Raw genomic sequence first — 22,369 nt, 5'->3', positions numbered from 1 at the left:
GTAAAGAAGACTGTATCTGTATTACAAAGCTGTATGTTTTCTACTTTTACTCCTTTTCTTACGTTTACACATGAACAATTGTATGTGAACATTCACATACAAATCTTTATATGGATATAGGCTTTCATTTCTCTAACAAATGTAGGAATACAATGGACCAGTCACATAGTTTGAGCTGGTGAAGCTCAAATCTTTTGCTCACTTTTTAAGTGGATTGGTTTTTCTTTTGACTGGGGAATCATAAGAGTTCTTCATATATTTTAGACACAAATATCTGTCAGATATATAATATTCTTTTGTTTTGTTTTGTTTTTCTGTGGTGCCAGGGATTTTTATGTGTTTATTTAAAATCTTTATAAAAAAACACTTTTATTTATTTTTAAAAAATTCACAGGACATGTTATCTCTAGGAAATGATAGTGTCACACCAAAGTTTGAAACTAACTATAAGTATTGCTTGAATTGAGATAAACAGCAGATTATAACATTAGTCTCCAACATAATATTGTCAGAATATAGATAACCCTAGGGTTATAAGTGTTTCATGGAAGTAAACATAAGACAATTAATGATATTCCCAAATCAGATGGTTCTTATCTGACAGCTAATATCAAGTTCATTTTGACACTATTTTTTTTAAAAGATCCAGTGTTTTAAAAAATAAGCTTCCTTTAATGGAAAGTGTGTGTGTTGGGGGTAACCTTGACTTGTTAGAGGTTATATACACTTTGGTAAAACATAGTTTTGTTCTCAAATATGCAATGATCACTACATGAAATGATCAACTGGTTGATTTAGAAAACTGTGTATATACTGAAATTTTCAGTTAAACTAGTTTTCTTTTAATACAGGGAAATATACAGATTGGCTTTGAATTCTTTTTTAGTAAAGTAAAATCTGTGAGCTTAATTGTATGTTAAAGAAAACTGAGACAATAAGATCCAAAATTTATTTATCAAAGTTAAAATACTTTTAAATGTATACAAAATTGCAAAATAACTGAAGCATTTTTCAATAAAGATCTCCAACATAAAATGTTATAACAGAACAAAACAAAGGATTCGTCACTTTTGCTCCACTTTAAAGTCACCTTATTGAACGATACATCATGAAATCGATAGTTGTACATCTAGGAAATTTACCAATAGAGCTCTCTTCCACTGGTGTGTATATTTTAATTTGTCTCATATGGGTATCTCTCCCATTCTGGTGATTGGCTAGAACAGCAATCTGTATCATGAATGTCCGAGTTGGCTTCTTATGATTATCAGTTAAGGGAACATGAATCCAGCCACTTGGTTCCACCAATTCAAGTTGCTAACAAGAAAAAAGAAAGTCAGATTATGATTTCACTCAGTGAATATAACAATAATGTTTAACAATGAATGCACTGTAAAATTAAATTAACATTTGCCCACTGAGAGAATAAAAATATGACACTAACCATTACCAGTTAGCATGCACTTTTACCCGATCTACTTTTTTTTTTTTTTTTAATATTTATTTTTTAGTTTTCGGCGGACACAACATCTTTGTTTGTATGTGGTGCTGAGGATCGAACCCTGGCCGCACGCATGGCAGGCAAGTGTGCTACAGCTTGAGCCACATCCCCAGCCCCTACCCATCTACTTTTACAGCTGCAAAGCATTTTATATGTATCATATTAGTAGACAAAATAAAGGTATGTAATCATGGGATTAACAGAACACTGTATAACTTATATAACATCAGAAAGCACACGTCTCTGCAGCCTTTAAAAATATGTGAAGTGGTACAAATCTATAATTCTAGCAACTCAAAAGAGATTGAAGCAAGGAGATCACAAGTTCAAGTACAGCCTCAGCAACTCAGAGAGGCACAACACACTAGAACTACTCACTCCTAGTTGCAACTTAGTTTTCACTGATCAACCTTTCCAATTTTTCCCCTGAGCCTCTGGTAACCACCATACTATGCTCAGTTCTATGAAACAGGCTTTTAGAAGTTCCACATATTGAGTAAGATTGTACAGTACTTTTCTTTTTGTGCCTAATTTATCTTAACATAATCATCTCCAATTCTATCCATGTTGTCAGGAATGACAGGATTTCTTTCTTTTCTATGGCTGAATAGTAATCTATTGTGTGCGCGTGTGTGTATTCTTTATCCACTCATTGGTTAATAGACACTTAGGCTATTAACCATTTGTTAATTTGTTAACCATCCATTTGTTGGCTATTGTGAACAGCGCTGTCATGAACATGAAGTGCAGATGCCTCCTTGACATACTGATTTCATTTCCTTTGGATATATACCCAGGAGTGGTATATATGGTATGATATGGTAGTTTTTTATTTTGAAAATTTTGAAGAACCTCTACACTGTTTTATATAATAGCTATACTACTTTACACTCCCCAACAGTGTGCAAGGGTTCCTTTCTTCCATACCTTCACTTACCAGCCCTTTTTATCTTTTTCCCCCCTTGGCTGCTACTGAGAATCAAACACAGGGTCTTGCACATCTGAAGCACACACTACTACTGAGCTAAACCCCCTACTACTGGGCTACACCCCTAGGCTGATCTTTTTGTCTTTTAGATAGTAGCCATGCTTACTGGAGTGAAGTGTATCTTACTGACATTTTGATTTGCACTTCTCTGATAATCTGTGATCTTGAACATTTGTTTTATATGCCTACTGGCCATTTGTATGTCTTGCTAAAAACGGCTACTTTGATCTATTACTCATTTTTAAATAGAGATATTTTGCTGTTGATTTTTTCTGACTTCCTTATGTATTCTAGACATTAAATCCTTATCACATGTATAGTCTGCGAATATTTTCTCCCATTCTGTAGGCTGTTTCTTCACTTTGATGATTGCTTCCTTTATTATACATAAAATTAGATATAAAAACATTTGTCTATTTTTGCTTTTGTTCCCTGTGTTTTGGAGATCGTGTCCTCCAGATTCTTGCCCATTCCAATGGCCTCAATTTTAAATGAGATTAGACTATTGCTTTGGGAGTCACTCATACTTTGGGAGAACCATATGTATTAATTAGTCATTTTTCTCCAGACTGTAATTAATGTTTGGAAATAAATCAGATCACTTACTGGGGCTACATATATAAGTCAATGATAAAGTTCAAGCCTAGCATGTGCAAGACCTGGGTTTGATGGTTAGCACTGCAAAACTAAACAAATCAAAACCTTAGAGGAAGCATTAACCTTTCAGACCATTAAGATAAAGTATGATGAAGTATATGACATAGTACCTAAAAATGCTGTACTGCTGTCAAAGTATCAAACATAACCAGATAGCAACTATAAATACAGAGGATCTAAGAATGTTTACTGACATTCAATAATAAGTAAGCAAAATTCCACATCAAACAAACAAAAATTCTCAACTTTAAAAAATGCACTAGATAATTTTTCATTTCAGAACACAGTCCCTTGATGTAATTCTATGCCTTTATAACATAGATATATATAACTGCTCCCATCTATAAAAAAAATGATATATTCACAGAAATTTACTTCTCTAAGAAAGAATCAGACATAAGCAAAACAACAACAACAACAATAAAACATGCCACTACTACGTTATGAAAAAAATATAACATTAGATTTATGGTATATTTCATTTTAAAGACTGTGTCTAATACATACAAATGAAAAAAATACATGCATAAAGACTATGCATTAAAAGAGGAAGGGGAATCCACTTCAATCGTTGCACAAGTCCAGGACCTCTGAAAAAAAATGAGGAACCAGGCAAACATCTCCCCACAAAACTCAGAATCTTCTAAGAAAGGATCCCACAGATACAGAAGTGGATGAGAAAAATGATAAAAATGGATTAAAATATTCCATGAACTAAAAAAAGATCTAAGGAATGAGCTAAGAGAGTAGATGCAGGAGATGAGACCATTCATTAAAGAAATAGAAATAGTAAAAACAAACCAATCAGAACTCTTAAAAATAAAAGATATAACAAATCAAATTAAAAATTCACTTGAAAGCATCACCAACAGATTAGACTGTGTAGAAAATAGAACTTCAGCCCTCAAATACAGAACATCAGGCCTTGAGAACAGAATACACGAATTTAAGTATATAGAATACAATAAAAGGAAAAAAAATACAGAACATGATCAGAATATACAGGAAATTTTGGACATCAAGAGACCAAACCTGAGAGTCACTGGGAGAAGAAAATGTGGAGAAAACAAGCTAAAGGAATTAAGAACATTTTCAATGAGACTGTTGCAGAAAATCCCGCACCCCCCCCCAGAAATGAGATAGACACACATACAAGAGGTATATAGGACCCCAAAGAGACCTGACCAAAACAGAAGTTCTCCAAGACACATCATAATCAAAATGCCTAACTTAAAAAATAAGGAAAAAAATATTAAAAACTGCAAGAGAGAAACATCAGGTCACATTTAGAGGAAATCCAATAAGACTCACTTCTGACTTCTCTACAGACACTAAAATCAAGGAGGGCCTGGAATAAGATATTCCAAGCTCTAGAAGAAAATAACTGTCAGCCAAGATTGATATACTCAGCAAAACTATCTTTCATATTTAATGGGAAAATAAAAAACTTTCCAGGACAAAGATAAAGTAAATAAATAAATGGCAATTAAGCCAGCACTACAAATAATCCTCAAAGATAAATACCGTGCAGAGGAACTCAAAAACAAAATCCAAAACTCTCAAATAAGTGAAGATCAATTAGGGAAAATTTTCTGCAACTAATCATTAAATGAGAATCAAGACAAAATTAAATATGACCCAAAAAACTCAGCAAACCAAAAACATATCCATAATAACATTGAATGTAAGTGGTCTTAATTCTCCAATTAAAAGACATAGATTAGCAGAAAGGATCAAAAAAACAAGATCCAAATATATGCTATTTTCAAGAGACTCATCTCATAGGCAAAGATGCTCACAGGCTGAAGGTAAAAGGATGGGAAAAAAGTATTCCATGGAGTTTGAAAACGAGCTAGAATAGCCATCCTGATATCTGACAAAGCTGATTTCAAGCAAAAACAAATCAAAAACAATAGAGAAGGCCATTACATCCTGGTAAAGGAAATGATCCACCAAGAAGATATAACAATAGTAACTATATGTACCCCAAATGTCAATGCACCCAGTAACATTTAAAAAATACTCTTTGACATTAAATCCCAGATAGATCTCAACACAATAATATTGGATAATTTCAATACACCCTTATCATCAATAGACCGGTCATCAAAGTACATAATCAATAAAGATATTTCCAACCTAACTAATACTATAAATCAAATGGACCTAATAGACATTAACAGAATATTTCACACCAAAACTGGTAAATTCACCTTCTTTTGGCAGCTTCTGATCACATTACAAGTCTTAGCAAATATAAAAATATCAATAAAATTCCATGCATTCTACTGTACCCTAATGGAATGAAACTAGAAATCAACAGCAAGAAAAACAATTAAGCAATACTCTTTTTTTTTTTTTTTAATATTTATTTTTTCAGTTCTTGGCGGACACAACATCTTTGTTTGTACGTGGTGCTGAGGATCGAACCCGGGCCGCACGCATGCCAGGCGAGCGCGCTACCGCTTGAGCCACACCCCCAGCCCCTAAGCAATACTCTTTTAAATGAGGAATGGATCAAAGAAGAAATGAGAGAAGAAATTCTTAAAAACAAATGAAAACAACAATACATTAAAATCTTTGGTACAGTATGAAAACAGTAACAAAAGGAAAATTCACTGCTCTGAGTGTCTACATTAAAAATACAGAGAGACCACAAATAAATAAGCTCTACCTCAAACCTTAGAAAAAGAAAAAAAAAAAAAAAAAAACCTTTAAAGTCAATGTAAGACAAGAAATAATAAGAATCAGAGCCAAAATTAATGAAATTGAGAATAAAAAATTACAGAGGATCAATGCAACAAAAGTTGGTTCTTTGAAAAGATAAATAACATTAATAAACCTTTAGTCAAATTAACAAAAAGAGAGAGAACCAAATTAACAAGATTAGAGATGAAAAAGGGAATATTGCCACAGATACTTTTAAAAAGTAACTACTAAAGCGTCACACTAAAGCTCAAGAAATAAAAATAAAAATCAGTAAGTGTGATGCTGTCAAATTAAAAACCTTCTGCACTGCAAAGGTAATGATTAAGAGAGTGAAGAGAGAGAGCCTACGGAATGGGAGAAAATCTTGCCAGCTACTCCTCTGACAAGGAGATTAATATCCAGGATATATAAAGAACTCAAAAAACTCAATGCCTAAAAACCAAATAGCCCAATCAATAAATGGGCAAAGAATTAAATAGAAACTTCTCAAAAGAAGAAACATATAAGGCTAAGAAATATATGAAAAACTGTTCAGTATCTCTAGCAATTAGGAACTACACTAAGATTTCATCTCACTCCAGTCAGAATGGCAATTATCAAGAATGTGAGGGGCTGGGGATGTGGCTCAAGCGGTAGCGCGCTCGCCTGGCATGCGCGGGGTGCTGGTTTCAATCCTCAACACCACATAAAAATAAAATAAAGATGTTGTGTCCCCCAAAAAAGAAAACTAAAAAATAAATATTAAAAAATTCTCCCTCTCTCTCTCTTTAAAAAAGAAAGAATGTGAATGATAATAAATGCTGGTAAGGATGTGGGAAAAAAGGCACACTTTTACATTATTGTAGGACTATAAATTAGTACTGAAAAGCAGTGTGGAGATTCCTCAAAAAACTAGGAATGGAACCACCATATGACCCAGCTATCCCACTCCTTCATGTTTATCCAAAAGATTTAAAATTGTGTATATAGTGATATAGCCATTACAATGTTTATTCACAATAGCCAAATTATGGAATCAACCAAGATGCTTGGCAATAGATAAATGAATTAAGAAATTATGATATAAATGGAGTTTTTACTCAGCCATAAAGAATGAAATAATGACTTTTGCCAATGAAGAAACACCACTGTACTATCTTCTCTTCCCTTCCCCTCCCCTTCTTTTCCTGCTTTTCCTTCTTTTATTCCCATTCCCCTCTCCTCTATTCCTTCCCTTGCCTGCCCTTCCAGAGAGAGGAAACCAACATCTTTTAAAAGGTAGTATTTTTAGTATTGAATACTTAATCCTTTTAATTACAAAAGAAAAACACATCACTATGTTTCATGGTATTTTCTGTCTGTGACTTCTTATAAGACTTTCAATAACACTAATTTACAAAGACCAGATCCGAGGACAAATGTATCTGGTTTCTATCACTAACCAGGAAAAAATAGTTACTGAGCACACAAAATGTTCAAGATATTGTTCTTGAGTATAGTTAAGCATACAAAAGTGAGCGAAGTCTGTTCCTAACTTTAAAAAATAATAATAATAATAAGTGTAGAGGCCAAAACAAAAAATCTCTGTGGCCTCATTCAGTTTTTTCATATTTAAAATAAAGATACTGGATAAGATATCATCCGATGTGCCTTCCACTCAATGAGTTTAAATAAAAGAAGATCAGGTAGGCAAAATAATAGGCCACCAAAGACAACATGTCTTTCCCCCAAACTTGAATAAGTTAATTTACATGGCAAGAAACTTTCCACATTTGATTTAAGTTAAAGATCTGTAGATGGGAAGATGATGCAGGATTATCTGGGTGGACCCAATGTAACTGCAAGAGTCATTATAAGAGGGAAGCAGGAGACACAGAGGAAGAGATAACAGTAGAAACAAAGGTTGGAGTGATGCATCCATAAACCAAGGAATATGAGCAGCCTCTTTAAGCTTGAAAAAGCAATGTTCCCCCCTTGAGCCTGCTAGAAAAGAATGTAGCTTGCTGATGCCTTGACTTGAATCCCTAATATTATTTTGGACTTCTGACCTCCAGGCATACATTCATTCATTAGATTTTTATTGAGCAATTACTATGTGTCAAATAATACCTTAGGTGCTAAAAATACAGTGAATGGAAGTTCATACTTGAAAAAATTAAAGAGGTACAAGAGAAATAATTTGTGTACCATATTGAGACTTCAGGAAAGTCAAGATTGTCATAAAAATACTAGCAGCAATCCAGAGTTGAACACCCAAATTATATATCTATAAAATAATGCAAAAATGTCAGTGATAATGGTAATAATAATAAAAACAACAAACTCTTCTATAGCAGATATTATGTGCCAGGTACTGTTCTTAGTAAGCACACCAATATGCTTAAAATCCTAGCAATAAGGCAGATAATAGCCTGCTGTCACAAATGAGACAACAGAGGCCCAGAAAGGCCCAGATCAAACAGCTGGTAAGTAGCAGAACTGTGATTTAAACTGGTGGTCTGATTCCAGAGTCTATGTTCTTAAACATAGTATAATTTACTTTACATCACAGAAAAATAAGAATTAGATAATAATTACTCTTAAAAGCATTTAAGTATTATAGCAATACTATACAATGAAGTAAACAAATTTGGGCAAGACAAAATTGTCTGCTAATCTCAATGCAGTTCTTTTTATGACATACAGCATTTACAAGCCTAGCATAAAGGGAATTACAAAAGGAAATAATAATGAATTAAAAGCAGGACACTGATTTAAAAATCTCTAGAGAGAAAAAAAAGATAAATAATAGTCCACATATTAAATAAGCTTTTAAAGCATGTGTGTACATTCATTACCCTTTTCTCTTGTGTATAAACCTGAGTGTGGAATGGTATGTCACAGGTAAATCTTGATAAATCATGTGAAGGCCTGCAAATTTTCCAAAGTGGCTGCACCATTTTATATTCTATCAGAGTAGTGTTTGAAGGTTCTAATTTTTCCAAATGATTTGGAGATGATATATGGAGAGCATAAAATAAAAGAACAGAATATTAAAGACAATACATTTACATGCATCAAACACTTCCTCTAAAAAACTCAGGTTTTCTGGAAGACAATATGCTAAGTGAAGTAAACAGGTCACAAAAAGATAGTGCTGTATGATTCTACTTATATGCAGTATCTAGAACAGGCAAATTATAGACGAGTAGAATGCCAGATGCCAGAGGCCAGTGGTAGGAGGATGAAGAGTTACTGTTTAAAGGGAACAGCTACTCCATTCCAGAAGATAAGAAAAGTTCCACAGGTGGATGATGGTTACAGTTGCACAACAATGTGAATGTACTTAATGCCATAGAACTGCACACTTAAAAATGATTAAAATAGTATGTGTTATATTATATATATATATATATATATTTTACCTGCCCCCCTGCTGCCACGCGCACATACCCTCACAAACCCTTCAGCTTCTCTGTCTGGGTCCAAAAAAATATCCAAATCATTCTGGAGAAATCGAAAGCCTCAAAACACTATCCTGGTGGGAATGTAAAATGGTGTGCTGGCTTTGGAAAACGCTCCTGCAGTCCTTGGAGTGATTAAACAAAGAGTGAGCTTGTAACCCAGCAATTCCAATAAGTCAGGCACAAAGAACCACATTTTGTGACTCCATTTATATAAAATGTTCAAAACAGATAAATCCACGGAGATGGAAAATAGACTGGCAGGAGCTCAGGTCTAAGTAGGGCTTTGGATAATGACTACTATTCTTCGGGTGTTTGGAAATTGACATGGTGATGGCTGCACAAGTCTGTAAATATACTAAAAACTACTCACACTTTTGGTGAACTGTATGGTAGAAGTTAATGAAGCTGTTATTTTAAAAAACAAAATGTAACTCTTATTTTAAAAGGGCAACTTTGCACAGTGACTGAGGCATTCTAAATAAAAGCTGATGGCAAAAATATATTTAACAGATGGAAACAAAAAGAAAGCAAACACTGAAACATTAATTAGATTGTTTTCCTAGAAGAGAGATAAAAAGAGTTAAAATCTGGAAGAAAAAAAAAAAGGATTAAGAAATGGGGCTTATAATTCTAGATGGTATAGCTAACCAGGCATATAAAACATGCATTTCATGGCAATAGGTGTGTGAGTAAGGATGAATTTAGTTACATAAAATTTAACTCAATGAGACTTATGTGATGAGGACATTTTTACTTTACATAACAGAAATGCCTGAGTTAATGGTCACAGGATAGGTTAATTCAGAAGCTCAAGGATGCTATCAAGGACCCCAAGTTTTTTTTATCTTTCTGTTCTTCCAACATAGGTAAGTTAGCATTACGCTAGGCTAGCTTGCCTTTTGCTAGGATGGCTAGAACATTCTTCTAGAGGCAAAAATCAAGGGTTCCCTGCTTTGAACACTTTTTAAGAAGAAGGACCACTTCTCAGTAAATATCCATCCCTGAGTGAATCATCAGTAGGAGAGCAGGACCAGACAATTGGCTGGTCTCAATCAGGACTCACTCCTTGGAGTTAGGGATGAAGACAGCACATGGCTGCTTTGAGGGTATTTTTTAACAAAATTAGCACAAAAGTAAATTCCTCAAGAATTAAATGTCAATACAAGTAAACAATCACAACTATTAGAAGAATATTAGGAGAAAATACAAGCTCATCATTTTATAGTAGGGTTCACCTTCCAAAATAATTTAAAAACCTAAGTAGTATGGTAAAAGAAAAAAAAAAAAAAAAACAGACCTGACTACTTGAGCATCAAAAAATCTTGGAAGGTGTGTTGTTCTCTAAACGGTACTTTTCCATTTCCCTGGCACAGCAGTTCAAGAGAGTACCTTGGAAGAGGAGCAGTTCTTATTGCTGCTATGGGACACATGCAGTGTGTGCTTACTGGTGGGCTGGAACGTGCTGGGATTCTCACTGTGCCAGATAGACAAGGTTTCAATTTGTAGCCTTCCCCACTGCCCCCAAGCAAGACTGTTACCCTGTCCTTGGAAGTCCTGAAACTCCGTTGATTTGGCCTCTTTGTGGATGACAGTTCTTTCAGGCATCCGTTTCCACAACAGAGAATTTTCATCCATATTGAAGACTCTGCCTGGCAATTTTTTTTTTTTTCAAAATCAGCTTATCTAATTTATAAAAATTCTCCAGCTGCCTTACATCAGCACACACTCACTACTCACTTTAAATTATCCAGAGCAAGCATTACATTCAATTTCATAGTAGGGTTCAAGGCTTCTCTTTCAATGCTATTATGAACTGAAGTTTCAAGAAGCCATATCCGTATTCAAAAGCCTGCAGACTGCTTAATCTTGGCCATCTAGAATACTGTGATTACATGGAGGAGGGGATGCTACAGATCAAGAGCCAAAGTAATTTTAGGCTACCTTTAGTCACTTTTAGTAGCCATTTACTATCAACCTCTGTATCTGTCCTAGCATTCTTGTGACTACAGGTGAAACTCTTGAAATACATACAAAGCTTGGTAGACCTCTGGCCTCTACCTACCCTATATCCAAGAATGTGACAACATCAGAATCCCATAAAAGATTTCTTCTCCTCATTAAAGATAATATCTGAATCCTATAGAAGAGATTTCTCTGCCTCTTTCTGGTTTGCCTACCTGTTGACCCCATCTACTTTATTTTGTGACTAAGAAAGCTCTTTCTTCTACCATGTTGTTCCAGGTAACCTGAATACATGTTCCCAGGCCATGGTCACTCTTACTTGACTCAGAATATTTTCTTATTCTGTGAAATCATAATTATTATTTTACATTAGCATCATAAAACAAACTTTGTGCTTCAGCCATGACAGTCATACAATGAGACATGCTTCTATGCCAGGTCTTCAGACTAGGTCCCTAGAAGTTTCTTGACATTCCCTTCTTGAAATTGTTGTTAGTTTCATTGCTTTCACTGAAACAGATCCTTTAACAGCTTCCATCATTTTGTCCTTGTCCTTCAAGCTGGTTGCTACAGTGGAATGGGATGTACTTGACTGATGAGCAATAATCATTAATGATTTTCCACCTTCATAGTTCTAAGTCACTTTTAACTTTGTTATCATATCAATCACTTAATGTGGCCCTTTATGGGCACATTAGCAGTAAATTTCTTAGAAGCCATGATAAATGAAACTCAATATTAAATCAAGTGCAAGAGAAAATTCCATAATCAAATGATAAATACAAAATGAATCTGTCATTAGCCATCATTGCATATGGAGTTAGTCATTTATCAGAATATTATGTGGTCAATGATTATCATCTCTATATTTATTTTCAGTTATTTGCTGCTTTCTCTGGTTAACTTTAAAAGGCAAACAACTAAATAACAAGTTGGATGATCTTATATATTTTTAAAAAATTCACTGTGTATAAATTAAAAAAAGTTTGAAAGGACATTCATCAAAAACAAATAGGAAATATCTGTAAGGGTGAGAACATGAATACTTTTCATTTTATTCTAACTTTATCTGTTTTTCTCAATAACCATACTTTACTTTAAAATAAAAAAAAATGTTTTTAGTTATGTAGTTGTTAAAGAGGGACTCAAAAAAGGCAGTCTCTAGACAGTTTTAGTTCCTGGTTTAAAATCTCGTGGACAATGTTCCTTTCCATCACTACACAGAGACAATCCTTTTAATAATCTGGATTCACCTTTCCTAAACTTCCTTACTTCCAACAATTTCTATCTCCACTCCAGGTCAGTTATCTTTCCCATAGTCACATATGATCACAATCAACAGCTATTATCTTGACTTTATGCATCCCCATCTTATAACCCTTTAACTCATCAGATTTCTCTAGTGACTCCATTGCACCAGTATCAACCTCATCAAAACTGTTAAACTGATTCCAACTACTTTATAAATTATTCATTAGCTGATTCAACATCTTCAATTTCCTCTTTACTTTGACGGTATCCCAGAGCACATCATAATAATCCCTTTACACACTTAAATTCTGTGCTACTGGAGAAAAACAATCAGCTATACTGAGCACATCATAATAATCCCTTTACACACTTAAATTCTGTGCTACTGGAGAAAAACAATCAGCTATACTGACATTCAAGATGATACATTCAAGCTATACTTGTCATTCAAGATGACAAATTTAAAGTACATAGTTAGCAACATGCAAAATTCCTAGTAAATTTCTTCCCTTTAAAAAAATTTTACTTTCACTGTCTCTGGGATAGCCTCTCCTCAAATCTTAATGCTTACTCTGATCTCTAAAATGATGATATTTTATTTCATTAAGAAAACAGGAGCAATCAGAAAACTTAAATACTGTTACACAGTATTTAAGCTGCCTCTCCACCTTCTAGAAACCAGTCTTCCACTTGGCTCAATAGATTCTATCCCATCCTTCCCACTAAAGACTCTGCTCTCGGAATAAACATTCTCTCCCCAAATAATTTTTCTTCTCCAGTGTGTCATTGTCATCAGCACACAAACATGCTATCATATTTGTCATTTTAAAGATTAAAAATAAATTAAAAATAAAACTCTCAATAGTATGTCCTCCTCATAAGACTCCCATTCTGTTTCCCTATGGCAAAACTCTTTGAAAAGCTGTAGTCACTGTCTCCCTTTTTGACCTGCTGTCCTATCTTTACCCCATTCCAATGTGATTCTGGTCTCTACCACTGAAACTTCTCTTGTCAAAACCAGTGATTACCCCACTTATCCTGTCAAATTAATTCTAAAAACCATTTGATATAATTAAGGACGGTATTGTATTCTGGATTTTATCTAATGATGTGCTTGAATAAGACCTACTTATATTTTAAATTTTAAGGCTTTTAAAGCTTTACATAAATATTTTAAGTTACATAATTTGTACACGAATATATAATTTGTACACAAACATAAACATGATTTACTGAAGACATAATCTTAAATGATTCAAATAGCTAAAATAATCTTCAAAAAGAGCAACAAAGTTGGAGGTCTCACACTTTCTGATTTCCAAACTTACTATAAAACTATTGTAATAAAAAATTCTGTGGTGCTGGTACAAAAGACAGTGTGAGAATTATTAACACACAAAGCAGCAGTTTCCAGAAGTATTACTATCTTTTCATTAGGAATGTAACCAGTTAGCAGCAACAATGATGTACAGTTCTGGAGAGAAAAGTATAAAATGATTCAAAAGAAACTTCAGAAATTCCAAATATGTTAAAAGTAAGGATAACAAAAAAGTAGCTGAATGAGAATGACAGAGGTCGACTCAAAGGACTCAATATTTTGCCCTAATGAAGAAGGTGACTGCCTAAGTCAACTTTGAACATCAAACTCAATCACCCTGCTACAAATGATCAAAACACTCATTTGGACTAGCAAGTCAAAAAGTTTCCATACAAAACCTCTTTTCCAGAAGTTAAGATTTTATATATAGCTGGTTTTTTTTTTTTTAGAGGTCTAACAAAAAGAAGATGTAGACAGAGTGCTCCATCTAATCTATATAAACAACCTGAATAAATTTGAAGTCAGCATTAATTAAAAAAAATAATTTCATCAAAAACCTAAGAAGGGGGCTGGGGTTGTGGCTCAGTGGTAGAGTGCCTGCCTAGCACATGTGAGGCACTGGGTTCAATCCTCAGCACCACATAAAAATAAATAAATAAAGGTATCATGTCCATCTACAACTAAAAAAAAAAAAAAAAAAAAAAAAAATCCTAAGAAGGTACATAAACTTTAAGAAAAAATTACAGAAAATCTTTGAGCCAACAAAAACAAAACAAATGAAAAAACTGATTTCTAGGTAAATCAGGTAATTTAATAATAATTAAAGTCATATACATAGTAAATAACAATTTATAATTTTTTTAAAGTCACAAAATTGCATATAAAATAAAATGTTATATTTTATTTGTATTATAAAATACTGAAAGTCTTATAATATGTAATGAATAATCAAGAAATGATAGCATTTGTCAGTACAATGGTACATGCCTATAATCCCAGCAGAGCAGGAGGCTGAGACAGGAGGATCACAAGTTCAAGGACAGCCTGAACAACTTAGTCTGGTTGCAATCTGGTGAGATCCAGAGCAGAGCACTGAGCTAAACCAAGCCCAGACTCCTGATTCTCAGAAACTGTGAGATAATAAATATGTATTATTTTAATCTACTATATTTGTTGTAATTCATTACACAGCAATAGAAAACAAACACACAAGGACAACAAATGAGTAATGAATACTGATAAATACCTGTCTCAAGGTAAAAAAATAAAATATATATTATATGCATAATTTTAAATTTTCTCATAGCCACATTAAATATTTTAAAAAATGGGTGAAATTAAGCTTATATTTAACATATCTAAAATATTATCACTTCAATATTTAATCAATATAAATGGTTATTAATAAGATGTTTTAATTTGTAAAATATTTTCCACTATCTGACAATCAACAAAAAAGTACTAACATTAAGAAATAAGGGACACAAAGATGCTTCCTAATTCAAAACCTATCACAAAATACTATGCTCAGATGGCTTTACCATCAAATTGCACTATATAAAGAAGGGACATCAATTCTGTACAAAGACTTACAAACAAAAAAGAAGAAAGAAACACTTTTAAACTATTTTTTTATGTCACCTGCATCCCATTGGTTCCCAAACTGGATAAGAATATTATGAGAAAAAATTAGACTAATCTTTCTCATAAAAAGAAAAGAACAGAAAAAAATATATATCACTCTAAGAATGCCATGTTGGATTATCATTTGAAAATTAATCAATGTAACTAACTGTGAATAGTAAAAAGAAGAAAATCCATATACCATCTTATCAGATTGAGAAAAAATTGACAAAATTCAGTACTCATTAATGATTTTAAAACTCTTAGCAAATTAGGAACATAATGCAATTTCCTTAATATAAAAAACAGCATCTTTCAAATAAACAACCTACAGCACACATGATACAGTAAGATCTTAAAAACTTTCCCAGTGAGAACAAAACTGTCCATTAGTACCACTTCTATTCAACACGGAATGGAGGTCACACGCACTGCAACATGGCAAGGGAAAGGGGTGGAGAAGAACAAACCAGCTAGGAGGTAAGGGGATCATTAAGAATTACAAGGAATTAAAAAAATAATATAACTTGCAAATTATATGATTGCATATCTAGAAAATCCAAAAGAATATACAAACTATGAGCCTTAATAAAAGAATTAATTTTGCAAGGATAATAAAGTAATATAAAGTTATAACTAAAACAATGCAAAAATTCATGCAAAAAATAGAGTAACAGCAATAAAACAGATTAGAGATTAGGAACAGACCCACACATTTACAATCATATGTTTTTTGTCAAAGATGCTACCTCAGATTAATAAGGAAAGAAGGTCAATTGGGTAAATAGCATATACTCACAACATGGAATACTATAGAGCACTAAGGATAAAAGATCTATAACTACCCAACTATACTGATGATAGTCACAAACATAATGTTGAATTTAAAAAAGCACACAAAAAAAGAGTATGCATCATATGATTCCATCTCTACTAAGTAAAGGGGAAAAAAACAATACACACACACACACAAGTAAAAGTAATCTATACTATAAGGTGAACAATGTCTAACTTTCAAGAAGGATCAGGAAGCATGCTGAGGGTTTTTGGATTTTTATTTGGTTGCTGGGTACATGACTGTGTTGCATTTGTAAAAATTTAGTAAGCTATTCTCTCATGATATGTGGACTTTTCTGTATGAATACAAAAATAAGAAGTTTATTTTTAAAAAAAGATCCAGACCTTTCTGCCCTGACATACTCTGTGATGCCCACAGCAGCCACAAGCATGTTCTCACACTACAAGGTCCAAAAAGGCATTCCTCTCTTTTAATTTCAAAGGAAAATATTTTCCAGAAGCTATCAGATTTCTCATTGGCCACATCTGGATCACATGCCTTTGCAGTAGCTGAAAGGAAAGTTTAAAACAGAGTATCTGACATATTGTTTTTATACTGGAAAGTAGTCTTGTTGGCCAGGAGTAAAGATGGAGAAAGGAATGTTGCATTGGTAACCAACAATGTCTGCTTCCTCAGATTATTACTAATGGGCTCTTAACTAGTCTTGCCACAACCACTTTTGTCTTACTCCCATGTAAGCTCTGCTTAGCAGTTAAGTAATTTGGTAAAAATATAAATTTGAAAAATCTTCCATAAACTTCTCACTACAGTAAGAACTACAAACCTGCATGACTTGGTCTCAAACTCTTCTGCTTTATGTTGACAATCTTCTGCCCCACTAATTATATTTTAATCATATAATCTGCAAAAATGCAAAAATAAATATATAGCATGCAGGAAGCAGATTCTGAAAGAATTCCAAAGATTAAAAACTGACAAAGAGCTATTAATTGCACATCATTTTAAATGGGTCAAGTCTTAGATACTCTATTTACTGAATTATTTTTATATTCACAACATGGAATACTATATAAAAAACAGCATCTTTCAAATAAACAACCTACAGCACACATGATACAGTAAGATCTTAAAAACTTTCCCAGTGAGAACAAAACTGTCCATTAGTACCACTAATAATTAAGAATAATTATAGGGACTTTTGATCTGTCATGAGACCTTGGTCCCCCTACCTGTAATTTCCCTTTAAAGTGTCAAGTTCATCTAGAGTTTGTCTATTAGTCAGTCACCTTTTATCAGAGAAAATGGCATTTGTTTTTTGGGGGATTGGCTAACTTCACTTAGCATTATCTTCTCCAGCTCCATCTATTTACCTGCAAATGCCATGATTTTATTCTTTTTTTGCTGAGTAATATTCCATTCTGTATATATGTCACATTTTTTTAATCCATTCATCTACCGAAGGGCATCTAGGTTGGCTCCACAGTTTAGCTATTGTGAATTGTGCTGCCATACACATTGATGTGGCTGTGTCCCTGTAGTATGCTGTTTTTAAGTCCTTTACACATAGACCGAGGACAAGGATAGCTGGGTCAAATGGTGGTTCCATTCCCAGTTTTCCAAGGAATCTCCATACTGCTTTCCATATTGGCTGCACCAATTTGCAGTCCCACCAGCAATGTATGAGTGTGCCTTTTTCCCCACATCCTCGCCAACACTTATTGTTGTTTGTATTCTTAATAGCTGCCATTCTGACTGGAGTGAGATGAAATCTTAGAGTAGTTTTGATTTGCATTTCTCTAATTGCTAGAGATGTTGAACATTTTTTTCATGTATTTGTTGATTGCTTGTATATCATCTTCTGAGAAGTGTCTGTTCAGGTCCTTGAGGGGGAGTAAGGGGGTAGCAATGATGGTGGAATGTGATGGACATCATTATCCAAAGTACATGTAGGAAGACAAGAATTGGTGTGAACATACTTTATATACAACCAGAGGTATGAAAAAATTGTGCTCTATATATGTAATATAAATTGTAATTCATTCTGCTGTTTTATTTTTTTAAAAAATCAATTAAAAAAATGTCAAGTTCAGTAACTACAGAATTTTATTTTCAGAATCTAGTACTCACAGTTAATGTGAACAACTATACTCAACTCCTTTGCCTCCACTTTCCAGTCCCCACTTCCTATCTCCTAAATGCTAAAACCTCACAATTCAATTAGGTCTAGGCCTTTCTGTAAATCTCTCATCACTAAAGAGATTTCTGAAAATCTTTTATCTCAACACATAAGCATGAAACCAATACAAAGTGCTCTGCCCTCAAACTTTCCAAACAATCTATAAAAATGTCATAATAGCTCCATTCCAGGAATAAAAACTGTTCAGTCAAAAAATTGTATACCTACTTTCCACCAGGAACAGGAAACTGTAATAGATGGAGTAAAAGAAAATAATCATCACATTACTTGAAATTAATGTACTTTACATCCAGTAAATATATCTAATCCCTAATGTTTATGCAGATATCCTTTATTAACATACTTTACATGCGTTTTGGGAAAGTAGTAGACAATAAATATCTTTTTCTTCTTGCTTTCAAATTCCACAAAATGACAGCTGAGGGATTTGAAAAATGTATACATGCAAAAAAAAAAAAAGGAATGGAAAAATGAAAACTGATAAGAGGTGGTAAACTGAAAGATAATAGTAATTAACTTGCATTCCAGCTCCCTTCACTCTTAGGGCCTGACATGTGGAGAAACAGGGAAGATGAGGGGAAAGGGTAGAGGACAAAAGGTCAACTAGAAGCAAGGGCAGGGCTGGGGTAGCTCAGTAGTTGAGCGCTTGCCTAGCAAGTGAGGCCCTGGGTTCCACCTCAGCACTGTTAAAGAGAAAAGAGGCAAGGGCAGTGAACCCCAGTATTTCTGAAATTGTAAGTATCAAAGTCCTGAAGGAACAGGTAGGCAAGTTGGGCTAAAGATAAACCAATAAGCAAAGAACAAATTTGGTGGAAAGTCTGTATAAGGACAAAGAGCCCCAGATTCTCACCTGACCCCTAATGAGCAGGGAGATGACAGTTCCTTTCTCACTCTTACTGAAAAGTAAGGGTTTACTACTATCTACACAGGGTGAATAAGGGTGGGTAGGGTTTCTAGATTCAGGTTAAAACAAGAGCAATGGACAGCAACTTATTAAAAATAGGGGGAATAAATGAATATCTGCATTTTAACAGTAAAACCTCAGATCCCTTCATCTTGATTAGCTACAAGAACACTGACTCCTAGACAGATCACCCTGCAGCTCCAGACACATTCTACTGCCCATCACTGCCAGGTGGCTCCAAGCAGGAGGATGAATTAGTATTTTCTGGGCAAAATGAGAAGTCCATAAGAAATATATCTACCAATAATGATGCATGAATGCCTCCAATTTAACGAATTTTTGTTGACTGACTGAATATCCATTTTGTCCTGGGCACTAATCTAGTTGGTTGGAGAATATCAGTAAAATTAGAAGCAACAAAATCTCAGCTCTCATGGAGGTGACATTTTCTTGTGGGAGAAGACCAAAAATAAACAAATATAACAAGTGATTAGGTAATAAAACATCAGGTAACAAGTGCTATGGGAGAAAAAAGAGAGTAAGAAAAGGATTAGAAGAAGTTCCTAGGGGTGGGTATATGCAGTTCTGACTAAAGAAGGTTAAACCAGGAGGTGACATGTACAAGAGCTGAAGGAGCTGCAGGCTCTTATCTAATCACACTATAGTAAAATCCATTATGCCACAAACTCTATCATGAGCAAAAACTGTTCCAAACTGCTTATCTGTATCTCATTTTTAATATTAAAAAATAACCAAGGATCTCCAGGCATGCCAGAAATAAAACAAAACAGAAATTGGAAGACACATTCAGATAAAAACAAAAAAGGAACTCTAATGAAAAACAGTGAAGGGAATACAAAAATTTAGAAACCAAAGTGAAGCATCAGTGACACAACATATTGTATCCATGAAACAAGAACAGAATGTTACTTTTTTAAAAGGCCAAGGAACAAAAAGATGTCTTGTCTTAGAAATTTAAAATATACATGAGAGCAAAAATTTGTAATGGAAAGTAAATGAATTGCTCGGAAAACAAGAAAACAAAAGAGAGAGGAAATGAGAAAATTAGCAGTTAAATGTAGGAAGTATCATGGCTAACAAATGTGAATTCACAAAGAATAGAGGAACAGAGAGGAACTGAAGGAGAGATATCCCCAAACTGATGGGAACCAATGAACACACAAGACAATGAAAAGAACACACATAATAAGGTACAGCATTGTGAAATTTCACAGTATCTAGTAGTAAGAGAATAAAAAGCTTCTAGAGAGAAAAGCAGGTCACATGCAAAGCATCAGAAATCCAAAGTGGCATTGTATTTCCCAACACTTATACTGAAAACTATGAGGCAATGGAGAATGTGTTTAAAATTCTGAGAGAAAATTATTTCCAAACTAGAATTCCATACCCAGCCAAATCATCCCTCCAGGGTGAGATTAAAATAAAGCTTTTGGTCATGCAAGGTTTCAACAATTTACCTCCCATGTGGAGGATGCATTCCACCAAAAAGGGAAGTAAAACAAGAAAGATGAGGACCTGGGATCCAGAAACAAGGGATTTATCAAAAGGAAAAGGTGAGGGAAATTCCCAGGATGCTGTTGAAGAGAAGCGGGCTTAAGAAGATAGTTGTGCTACTCTGAGAAGCAGACTGACTGAAGACACAAAGACAAGATTAGAAACACTAGAAATGTATTAGGGGAAATATCTGTGAGAGAAAATGAGGAGGGAGCCAGAAGAGTTTAATAGGGCTGCGAGATAGCAATGCAGATCTGACCCCAGAGGAAAGGAAGGGAGGCTGGGCAGATGTGCGTTAGGCTGCAGAGCAGTTCTAGGCAAAGTTGGATAAGGCTGCTTGTCAGAGGGCTCAGCATCTCCTGGGACTAAACCTTCTTGAGTGTCCCTGTCATGTTCAGTCACTGGCTAGGAGCAGAATGTGAAAGGCGTGGCCTTGGCAGACACATGGTGACAGATTTCAGACAGCAGCAGCTGAGGACATCATTCAGTTACTACTTATAGTCAGAGATCTGGGAGAAACATTCTCATGGCCACCTGTGGTAGCTGTGGTAGTATGGCTAATCTAAAGTACATTTCCCAGGATTCCCTTCCCTATACTTTTCTGGCTAGTTGAGACACAAGAGTTATTTTCATGGAAGAAAATAGAGAGCAAAAGTGAAGCAATAGCTATTTTGTTTTTTACACTTAAGCTGAATAGGTGTTTTTGTAGATCACGCATGCTGCCACTCTCTCCTGGTTCACCTCACTGTCGTGGAGGAGTGGCCAGACCAGTAGACTCTAACTCCTAGGCCAGATACGTGGTTCAGGTCTGGATGAAGAGCATCTGCTGTCCTGCAGGACATTCACATCACCAGGCCGGAGACAGTGAGAACTGACACAGTTTCCAGCTTGTATTCACAGGTTTTAGCTCATGCTCATGGGTTCCAGATGTCTCTGCATTCCACTTCACATCAATCTTCACTCTTCAACTTCCTGCCTTGTGAATTTTGAGCACATCTCCCTTCATCAGATGAGAAAAAGACAGGCTTCATAATTTATTTAACCAACTCCTACCTGAGGTAAAACCCCTATAGCAACCCCCTTATTATAATACATCCTCCTGCCCTCCACACCCACAGCTCAACTTCACTGATGGAACTCAGGCCTGACACAGAGGCTGAACTGGAGGGCCAGGAAATATGTTTCCAGGAAAAACACATGGAATGAGAGAGAATGTGGCTGTTTCAAGAGGTATTTTACAGATCTGTCAGTGAATTTAGAAATATATTAATAACTAACATTTTTTTAATTAAGAGGAAAAGGGAGGCAACTATTAATTCTGGGAAAATGTTATGTCTTAGAAATGGAAATTTAAGCATAGGACATGATATGACTATGGAATGAACAAAATGTATGTGGTCACAATAACAAAAATGTGCATAATGATTTCAGCCAATACCAAATCTACACTAGGAAAATTAAGAAAAGGAAAGGAAAACAAAGAAAGTTGCATATTAGGAAAGAAATGTCATTGTAAAATT

At 34.5% G+C, this 22,369-nt stretch overlaps 1 protein-coding gene across 4 annotated transcripts in view; it reads right to left on the bottom strand.

The window, feature by feature from the left end:
• Positions 1-935: 935 nt before the first annotated feature.
• Anapc10 (anaphase promoting complex subunit 10) overlaps positions 936-22,369 on the bottom strand; it is a 79,738-nt gene continuing 58,304 nt past the window's right edge. For 2 of the 4 annotated variants that reach the window (XM_027926593.2, XM_027926592.2), the window contains exon 5: positions 936-1,317. In XM_027926593.2, the coding sequence (XP_027782394.1) occupies positions 1,087-1,317 (231 nt within the window). In that variant the 3' untranslated portion in view covers positions 936-1,086. Of the gene's footprint in view, positions 1,318-17,056; positions 21,850-22,369 lie in introns of all 4 variants that reach the window. The other 2 variants (XR_011708030.1, XR_011708029.1) reach the window with 2 other exon arrangements.

This window comes from Marmota flaviventris, chromosome 7, assembly GCF_047511675.1.
Source record: "Marmota flaviventris isolate mMarFla1 chromosome 7, mMarFla1.hap1, whole genome shotgun sequence".
Classification (NCBI taxonomy): domain Eukaryota; kingdom Metazoa; phylum Chordata; class Mammalia; order Rodentia; family Sciuridae; genus Marmota; species Marmota flaviventris.
Note: the sequence above shows the minus strand (reverse complement) of the source record. Positions and strands in the feature narration are given on the sequence as shown.